The sequence below is a fragment of the Cygnus olor genome, chromosome 5, assembly GCF_009769625.2.
Source record: "Cygnus olor isolate bCygOlo1 chromosome 5, bCygOlo1.pri.v2, whole genome shotgun sequence".
Taxonomy (NCBI): domain Eukaryota; kingdom Metazoa; phylum Chordata; class Aves; order Anseriformes; family Anatidae; genus Cygnus; species Cygnus olor.
In genome coordinates, this window is record NC_049173.1 from 14,952,869 (window position 1) to 14,963,306 (window position 10,438).

Genomic DNA, 10,438 nt, shown 5'->3' on the forward strand with positions numbered 1-10,438 from the left:
GTTTGTGAAGTTGAAAAAAAAATAGCTCATCAAAATATTTTGATACTGCAAATCCAAGTCCAGGCTCTGTTATTCCTTGATATGGGTTTCAATGAATTCTGAATGCCATTTTATTATTCTAGTGGTGGGACGGCCATCACGTAAACTAGGACTAAGTAGGGTGCTAAGCAATGTCTGCACAGATAATAAAAGTTTGTGCCCTAGAGAAATTAAGATTAAAACATAAAATATCAATGTCAAATAAAATATCAAAAAGTCAATGTAGATGGATGAGGGGACTAAGTTAAATTATAACTTTTGCAAGCTCTCAGGGTGCTGGGATCATGCCTACAGAAGATGGATATTGCAACACAGAATTGTTTTAATGATAAATGCTTGGCAATAGTTATTGGGAGTGTGAGGACAAACATGAAAGAAGATAAAAGAAGTGCTTATTTGGAAAGAACAACCCATGGGCAATGGAGTCTGGCAATACTGGCTAACTGGCTGTAAAGGCTGGTATTTCAGAATTGGATGAAAGCTGTTAGGTGGAGAGCCCTGAAAATGCAAACAAGGAACCTTTATTTGTTGACCACAAGTGAAAGAGTCTATAGAGGGATGCACATCATTAAAAATCCCCCCTGTGCTGGGACAGAACTGACTATGCTGACATCATCCCCCGTGATGCCTGTCTAAGGTGGTCTCAGAGGTTTCCATGGCTGAGGTGCTGGATTATCTCCAAGGCAACCCATTGCTAGCTTTACCGGGAGAAGGCTTTAATTAATGCTCAGCCTCCCTCGCTGCAATTTAAGTCCATTAGCTGTTGTAATGTACACATCCAAGGCAGAAACAGCATGGCAATCCTGGGGCATGTTCAAATTTTAATCCACGGATCCTTTTCAGCTGAACTGCTATTAGTCTCCCACTTGGCAGCCTGTTTCTGGGCAGTGGATAATTTCTGTTTAAATATAGAATTTTGCATTTTCTGTGCAGTAAATTACTTTTGCTGTCCATATTTTTCTATATTAATACAGCTCACACAATCAGTAATGAGAGAAGCTGATCAATTTTTTACTTTATGAATGAAAAATATTTTCTTAGAATCATAGAATGGCTTGGGTTGGAAGGGACCTTAAAGACCATCCAGTTCCAACCCCCTGCCATGGGCAGGGACACCTTCCACCAAATCAGGTTGCCCAAAGCCCCATCCAGCCTGGCCTGGAACACCTCCAGGGATGGGGCATCCACAGCTTCTCTGGGCAGCCTGTGCCAGGGCCTCACCACCCTCTGAGTGAAGAATTTCCTCCTAACCTCTAATCTAACTCTCTCCTCTTTTAGCTTAAAACCATTCCCCCTTGTCCTACCACTATCTGCCCATGTAAAAAGTCACTGTCCATCTTTTTATAAGCTCCTTTTAAGTACTGAAAGGACGCAACGAGGTTTCCCTGCAGCTTTCTCTTCTCCGGGCTAAACATCCCCAGCTCTCTCAGTCTTTCTTCATAGGAGAATAGAAGCAGCACTTTCACAAAGGTCCTCGTCACATTTGTATTGAAATATATGGGCTGCTTTTCATTAATTTTGGATTTCAGTCAGATTTTTCAGTCTATAAGTTCATGTTATAAAAACAACACAGTGCTCAAAAAGTGTTTCTCCCTTTATTTGTGTACAATGCTTAACATGGACAAGAGTTAGTGCATACAAGATACTTTTCCCTTTTAAGGTTTCCCGTGCATGTTGGGGAAATGGCACTTCTGTTTATGCACTTTTTTTTTCCTTATTTTTTTTTTCCCATTTATTTATTTATTTATTTATTTATTTATTTCCTTCAGGCTATATCTCTGTTTGGGAGTTTATTTGAATTAAGGCTTCAGATGGGGTTGTATGAAATAAATGGTGTGTGCAGTATTTTAAAATAGACTGGAATTAGATTCTTTATCTCAGACGACTCACCGGACTTCACATACTGTTGTGATTGCTAATGTCTAACTCTAACATTTATTTGAAAAAAAAAATGGTCACAGAAAGAGTGAAGCTAATAACGTTGTGAATGATTTTTCCTTCCTGATCTCTTTAATCCACCCTTTACACTTAACCCATCATTGCAGGAAGCAGACTTTTAACTCACGAGAAATCGTTAAAAATGAGCACTAATCTTATTGTCATGTTGAATGGGTAGATTTCTATAATAAAATAAGAAATTAATTCCATATTCAAAATGGAAACACCATTACAGTGAGTACAAGACTGAACAGGGTTTATAATAAGTAAGTAAAACATTATACAACAGTATGCTTGTATGCCTCTTTCTACACTCAGTATCCTTCTGGCTGGACAGACTTCCCTATAAATACATCTCCTTTCTTCCTCTTCCAGTGTCTGCACATATATTTGCTTTACAGTTATGGGAACAGATATCTCAGCTGCATTGTCTATTCAACAACGGTGGCTGTGACAGAAAAAAATCCTTCTTCTTTATCTCCCGTCTGGCTTATTGTTATATCATTATTATTATTATTATTACTACTATTAATAGAGTTAATACCATGGTAGAAGCAAGGATTTTTAATCACAGACCTATATATTGATCTTGCCCAAAGGAATAGGGAAAGAAACAAAAGACAAAATAACGTAAAAAAGATGAACATTATGGTGGAATGGGGTGTTATGCATTTTACTATTTTTGATTCATAAAAATATAAGTGTGTATCTAAGGATTTGCCTCAGATGAAAACTATTCCAAAATAATAGAGTATCAATGGCCATCAATGATATTTTCATATACAGAAAATAAAAAGAATCCTTGCCTACTTCATGAGTGGTTATGTAACATTTTACTGGATCCAAAAAATTGTCAGAGTTTGAGAATGATACCATGTTGTTTTGCTTTTTATTACAACTCATGTACACTTCCTTTGTGGTACAGTGTCTTATACAATATTTATGCACCATATACATTTGAAATGAACAAACGGTTCTTCAAATTTTCTATATGCTACGTTGAAAATACAAACCATTTAAAATACTGTTAAAAATAATGGGAGCTGTTCTATCATTGCAGTTGTCAGCTGGAGATTAAGCTCATATTTGCTGTGTAATACATACAAATATAATATTTTGCATAGTGTTATTGGTGGTATAACAGTTGTCACCATAGATACAACGTAGTAAATTTTTCAATGTATAGTGTTCTGTAAAGAAATCAGACTTCTGATACACTGTCAAAGAGCTTTTCTTTCCAGTCACTGGTAATTAATGAAACAGGTTAGATCATTTGGTATAAAATTCTGGTATCACATGTTATGCATTTGGATGGGTAACACAGAAAAGGAAAAGCAAACTCGGGGCAAATAATCAGTGAAGTGATTTACTTTAATAAATAATTAACTTAGTCCGTGAATACTAGATCAGTGCAATTCATGTTCACTTTTAATGCCATTTGAAATAAGTTGAATTATAAAAATGAAGATGGAACTGAAAATCATTATTTTATACTAGGTTTGGCTGGAAACATGTTGAAATCTGAAGACTTCTCTTTGAGTGATACCCAGCTCAAAAAAAAACCACAGGGGAAAAACTGTGAAAAAACTTCTGAGGCCTTTTGTCTGAAATGTTTCCCAGCAAAGACATAAATTATAGGGTTGACGCAACTGTTGGTGATAGCCAGAGTAGAACTAAACTGCCCACCAAAGTTGAGCAGTTCTTCCCAGAAACAGCCTTTGACCACTTCCATCTGGAATAATATATCAAGGAATGTAAAGAGATGGTATGGAGTCCAGCACAAAAGAAACATCAGCACCACTAAGAAGATCAGCCTGGTGGCCTTCGTGTCTTTGTCATTCTTGCAACACTGTGTCCTGAGTGCAATTCGTTCCCTTGTGTGTTCTTGTAGGGAGCGAATAGTAGAGAAATTGAAGAAGATGATTGCTATAGATGGCAATGCAAACCCCACTATGCTGAATACCAGGCGCTCGGCTGTTGCCCACAACGGGTCAGGGAAGTCTAAAATACATGCTGAGATATTCCACTGGGGAAAGTGTTTCACAGTCCGAAATGTAAAAATTGGGATGCTGACAAGGATTCCAAAGAACCAGGTGAGCAAGCATATCCCTTTGGCCATGGTTTTGTTCCGTATCCTTCCGTGTGTCAAGGTATGAACAAAAGTCAAATAGCGATCCATGCTGACTGCCACTAGCAAGTAAATGCTGGTATACAAGTTTAGGTGAACCGATGCACTGGTGATACGACAAAGGAAATTGCCAAATGGCCAGTTAAACTTGTTCCTGACATTCTCTGCCCAGAAAGGGAGGCACGTGAGGAAGATAAAGTCAGCAACAGCTAGGTTCATAAGGTAGATTTCAGCTGTCTTCAGGGGGCCCTTGTACAGTGAGTAAATGACAAGAACGAGCAAATTTCCAAGCATTCCGATAATACAGATGGTGCTGATATACTTGGGTACTAAGTAGTAAACAATTTCCCACCAGTCATTCAAGTCTGGGCAGCTAGTTAAGTTGCTCTTGTTTTCACTTTGGTTTGAGAAGGGAACGTTCAGTAGAGGACTTTCAGTCATTTTTCAAAATTCTGAAATGAACAGTAGAACATCTTTGAAGTGAGAGAAAAGGACTGCAAAAAAGAGCCATAACATTCTAAAAGTTGCAACAGACATTTAACTGCTGGAAATTCTTTATTAGTGCTCATTGATTTTATAGACTAGATCAATCCACGATTCTTGTGGGCAATGGTGAAAAATATTCACAAACTGGTAACGATGGAAATTCCTCTACATCCTGTGAAATTTCCTCTTTGTTGCCACTGTTTAAAGTTGCAGAGAGGAAGGCATGTACCAGTTTAGTGTAAGTAACTCTGTATGTCTCCTCCAGACTGGTGAGAGCAACAGAAATAGCAGAATTCCAGCTCCCTGAGAATAGGGGCAGTCATGCTGGTGACACGATGCAAGGCTTGCAACTTGTCCTGCCCTTTCTCGTACTCTCTTCTGTGCTATGTAGAACTTTGGCAGGATGGTGCCAGTTTTGCCATGTCTGGGACTGCTAATCACTGTCTGTGTGCGTAACTTGTTTGGTTAAATTTGCATTCTCTTCTTCTATGTCAGTTCCTCCATCCCAAACTTTGGGATTAAAATTACTGCTAGATTAGACAGTTTATTGCCCTCAAATGTCAGCAGTTGTAATAATAAAACACTGACTTCTCCTAAACCATGTGCTCAAAATCTTGCCTGGAGGGAATGCCTCTGCAGCTCCAAATTCATTGTGCTTCTCCTGTCTAAACAAAGGCAGCACCAGTTCAAAAAATTCCACCTGAATTCAGCTGGAGAAAGAGACAACCCCAGACTCCAAAGCATTTAGTATTTTATAGCATTGGAAGTACATCTGCTTCTCTGTGGTAATGGTAACTCAGTGAGAGATTGTGCAGGAATGAGAGCATGGATAAAACATTATACCCCTATGAAACTCCACCAAATTACCAGCGCTGCCTCCTGCGGAGACTTTATTCTCCCAGTGCTGTCATGCACAACCATATTACCTGGATCTTGTCTATTACAGGCATTGACTCTTAGAATTGTTTCAGTAGGCAAGAGATTACTGAGTCTGTGGTGACATCTTACATTTCTGTATTTCATATGCAAGGGAAGCGTGTCAGTCATAAAAAAAGAATCTTTTTTTAAAAAAACAGTATTTTGCAATCAGTTGTCCTGAATGTTAACTTCCTCTTACAACTGTTTGTCTGCTCTTTCAGTTTTTACACCAAAGAGATAGCTAAGGATAGAGCTTCTGAAAAGAGCATTTAAGGTCATGGTTTGTCTCTTTTACGTGTATGTACAGCCTCAGTGATGACTGTCTGGGCAGTATGCAGTACATATCTCTGTGGTGCAGAAAGGAATTAAAGGAATACTAATATTCCACTTCATATGAATCAGTACCTAACACACAGACCATTTTTCATCATTGTAGAATTAAGTGCACAGTCAAGTTTTATTTGAGTTCATAACCATGCTCAAGCTGGTAGGCTTGTCAGGGGGCTGGGCTGCAATTCAAGCTAGCACAGCTCCATGGCTTTACACACCTTCCCTCACAGCAGTCACAGTGTTACCTAGTTCACTGAACATCTTGTGCAAACTAAGATAACTTGGGAGGATCTAAAACTGCAAAGAGTGCATAGAGTAAATGAATGACTGATCAGCATCAAGGGGGCAGAAGTCTAACCTTTGTCATAGGAGGAGACTGGTTAAGGTGGGACGGTAATAGAAGAAAATCTGTATCATTGTATGTCAAAAATACATGTCAAAAACAATGTAGAAAGACACTAGTTAAACATTTCCTTTTGTAAACAGAATTATTACTGTTACTAAATGCAGAGGAAAAAGACATGCTTATTTTCCTTGCTTGCCCATTTCCTGATATTTTCTTCCTATCAGTTAATGTCAGTCTGTTTGTGCACTTCATATGGCATCTGTGTGCTAGAGCCCCAAATTCATCCATGGTGGACTATATTAAAAACTTTGGGAATATTTACTTGTCATTGCAACTGAGATTTTAGCCATCGCTAAATCTGACTTGTTCAGGTAGCAATTGTACATGAAGTTTCTGTAGAGCTTGTGTTACTGGGATAAATTTCTTCAAAGTCTACTAGCTAAAGCCCTAGAGCTACCACAAGCCACAACCCACATGAACTTATAGCTCCAGATTTCTTGTTGAAAGAAAATGCAACTCATTTGCAATTACTTAATTCATTTCTTCTTCAAAGGCAATTTTCTTTTGTGTTTTGAAGTATTTAAAGCTGATTGACAATTAGCCACAAGAATGGTTTTCAGTTTATAGCCTTAATGCATTCCAGTATTCCAGCTTTATGCAAACAATGACATTTTTTTCTACTTTGAACTCATTTCAGATTAGTTTCCATGTTCCTTGACTGTATTACTACTATTACGATTAATAAATAATTCCTAGTTAGGATCATGTCTTCTAGAAACATTTAAGTTTTGGGAAAAGTTTTTAAAGTAAAGATTACTTTGAAAGAGAAAATTCTGCAATCAGATAAGTATATTCAGCTATACAGAGCTTCTGTAAAGTGAAGCAACATATTTTTACAGATTAGAAGGACCTTCAAAGTCAGCTGCACAATGAAAGAGAAAGGGAAACTTGCTAGACTGCACACAGCAGAACTGAGAGCACAAAAGAATATATTTTTTAAAACAAAAAAGCATTTGAAATACTTTTAATAAAGTCAGAACATTAAAAACAGATAGAAATACCTTGTCCTTGTCTTTCCTGGAAGTGTAGGTGAAGCTTCAAATTCAGGAAAAGTTGGTAAATAGCAATACAGTGGTTACTGAGAGAATTCAAAGATATGTCCTGAGGCACGACTGAATGCTGTCGTGCTGCCTGAGTGTTTTGTTGGCTAAACATGTTGTGTATGATGTTATAATTTGGCAGAAAGCCTTAGGATTTTTTTTTTTTTTTCCCAAATGTCAGTTGGAGTAATTTTCAAGGCATGTGAGATATTTCATTCTTGTTGTGAAATTGTATAAGCCATATGCCTTGGATTTTGTTTTCATGTAACCATAAATGAAGGTCTCACCGACCTGTAGGTTGGTGGCAGTTAAAAGTTCCTTTGTGTGATTAACTATGTCTGCAACAATAGCAATTTTATCAACAGCTCCAAACCACCCTCTCAGTGCCAACACAAACAAAGCCAAACTTTGTACTAAGTTTTCAGTGTGGTGGGAGCTCCTTCCTTGGCCAGCCCTGGGGAGGGAAGGTGGCACTGCATACCTGATGGGCTGTGCCAAGGAGCTGGGGTTAGAGCAGAGGAGGTATTTGGGAAGGGCTGAAACTTGGAGCCACTAAATCTTTCCTCTGTTTTTGAAAACTGATGTCCTTTGCACCCCACTATCGCTGATTAGTACACGAATTTCTGTGAATGTTACTTCTCAGGAGTGCATGATGATGGCTGTATTTTATCAGGCACGCACCCATATAGAATCCGCATTTTGCGTGATCACCTCAGTGTTTGTAGCCTAATTGTTTATAAACTTATTTTTATGCTTTTCATTTTAATTGTCCTTTTATTAGAGCAATATTAAAAAAAAAAAACAATAAGAAAAAACAGATATATATCAGTATATCAGATTTTTAAATACAAAATCTCTCTTAAGTACATATGTGTAAACAATAGGTATTTTCAACTTCTTTTTAAAGAACAGTGAGAAATTATGAGGGGACTGGAATATTATTTACTTATATGAAAGCATTCTTCCCATTGGCTAGTGACCCCACAAATGCACCATCTCTCTGAATTCTTACTCTTTTGTGTCCTTTCTTGTTTGATAAGTGAGTTAAAGTCAAAGACCATGCAAGGCTGCACTATGATATCTTATGGACTTCCCTTATGAACTTCATCATAAAAAATACTTTGATGCCAACTCTCTTTTTATTCATTAAAAATATATGATTTTAGGGTAAAATTGACAGAACCTTGAAAAATTGTTCTGATTGAAAACCATAACAATGCAGGTGTTATGGTTATTATCTAAAACAAAACAAAACAAAACAAAACAAAACAAAGCAAAACCAAAAAAAAACCAACCACATTTAATTTGAAGATTTAAAGGATATAAATATTTTTTATTTAAATAGCATCTTATTTCAACATAAATTTATTTTACTAAATAAATGAAGCAGTGTAAAAATATATCTCAAATGAAGCTATATACTTCTGTCAAAATATTTTTTTGGCATCTTGATTAAAACTTTTGTTTTGGTGAAGACCTGAAACACTTTTTTTTTTTTTTTTTTTTTTTTGATTACATGACCTAAGGAGTCCTAATAACCAACAGGAGATCAGTCTTTAAACATCGCAACCCACTCTGACTCACTAAGGTAAGTGCAATAGAAGAGGAGATCTTCGTCATAGACTTTCCATAATTTCCTCTTTGCTTACACTAGTGGATTTTTGTTTAGATTATTTTTTTTTTCATAAAGAAGAACATTTGAGCAATAAAAAGAGGTCTGGAATTGAGCCTTGCTTGGACTTAACTCTATAAAAGCAGCCAACATTCACATTTTCTCATAGACTCTGAATAGCAAATGGCAGCTGCATCTAAAATCTAAATGATAAAAAACATAGTCTTACTAAACTCATCATTTCAAAATGGGATCAAAGCCCAACTCCTCTTTGTAAATCCAGCTTCATATTTTCTGTTTTTTTTTTTTTTTTTTTTTTTTTTTATTGCCATCTCTATAAATTTTTGTCAGCAGTGAAGAAAGATATAAAATTAAGATTCTATACATTTGGTGGAAATTGTGAAATGAATAGGCTCAGTTCTTAAACATCTTAGAAAAAGTCCATGACAGTGGTATCTTTACAAAAAGAGTGGATTTAATTTTTTATTTCTTTGCGACTTGGGTCTTCATTTCAACGTGTAAAAAGCATATAATGGTTTTGTAACATTTTACACTTTACACAGATATTGTGGACTGCAAATGAAAGAAATATGAAGGATCTGTTTCTGTATACAGAATTAAAAATTAAATAAAAAATGTATTTTTATACATAATTAAAACATATTCATCTATTGTTGGCTTCAACTTGTGATACTCAGGGCGCATTAGTTTATGTTTTAAGCTAACATGATCTTCAGCCATCCCATCTGTGTTGACTTCCCTACAAAAAGTACACATTCTCTAGGGCCATATAGGGAATTAGAAATCTCTGATTGGATCTATCTGATCAGAAAGATTAAACAAATATATTGATGAAGGCAGGGGTAAGACTGGTTGCTCAGTTATTACACACATTACAGAGTAGAGAAGTGGAAGGAGTAAAAAAGGTCTCCGGAGTTCTGGCTCTTGGTTCAACAGTTCAGCCATTAAAATCTTCTTCCTCATAGCACAGTTGGAGCCTTTAATTATCTGAACAGATTATCTTTTGGGGACAATTTAATTTAGCACTTTGATTTTCTTTATTGAAGTGCCTTGTATATCAATATAGTTATCTTCTATGAATGATCATTTATTCTGGAACAGGAGAGAAGTTTTGTGATGTGACCTTGTGACCGTGGTTTAGCTTGACTAGATTTGTTTATGTATACTACAGACAGTGGTTTGTAACCACTTAAACTAATGGCATGGTGATTTACAATTACTAATAAACTGATCCTGCCAACATCACATAACAGCTATAATCAAGCCCTACTACCTACAGCTTACAGAGGCTGAAACAGCAAATATGGAAGGTGAAAGTACAATCTGGGAACCTACAATGTACTGACCGAGGAACAGAAGGAAAGGATGATCCGATGGCTAACAGAAACAGCTAAAGAATTTGGAAGAGCTGAACTGAGTTCCTGACTTCTCAACAAAGTCCCTCCTTAATAGCAATCTTTTCCTACCCACAACAAGCATCAGCTGCTTGTGCCAACTCCTTTTAAGACTGTTAATTATGC

At 36.7% G+C, this 10,438-nt stretch overlaps 1 protein-coding gene across 1 annotated transcript; it reads right to left on the minus strand.

The window, feature by feature from the left end:
• Positions 1–2,276: 2,276 nt before the first annotated feature.
• On the minus strand, positions 2,277–7,576 carry BDKRB1 (bradykinin receptor B1). The gene is made up of 2 exons (XM_040559870.1): positions 7,247–7,576; positions 2,277–4,557 (listed from the first exon to the last, which is right to left on the minus strand). Exon 2 carries the CDS (start codon positions 4,544–4,546, stop codon positions 3,461–3,463), a length of 1,086 nt encoding a protein of 361 aa, XP_040415804.1. The 5' UTR covers positions 4,547–4,557; positions 7,247–7,576; the 3' UTR covers positions 2,277–3,460.
• Positions 7,577–10,438: the final 2,862 nt, after the last annotated feature.

Excerpts from the sequence above, each read along its gene's own strand:
- BDKRB1 (XM_040559870.1), bottom strand. The coding sequence starts at position 4,546 with ATGACTGAAAGTCCTCTACTGAACGTTCCCTTCTCAAACCAAAGTGAA.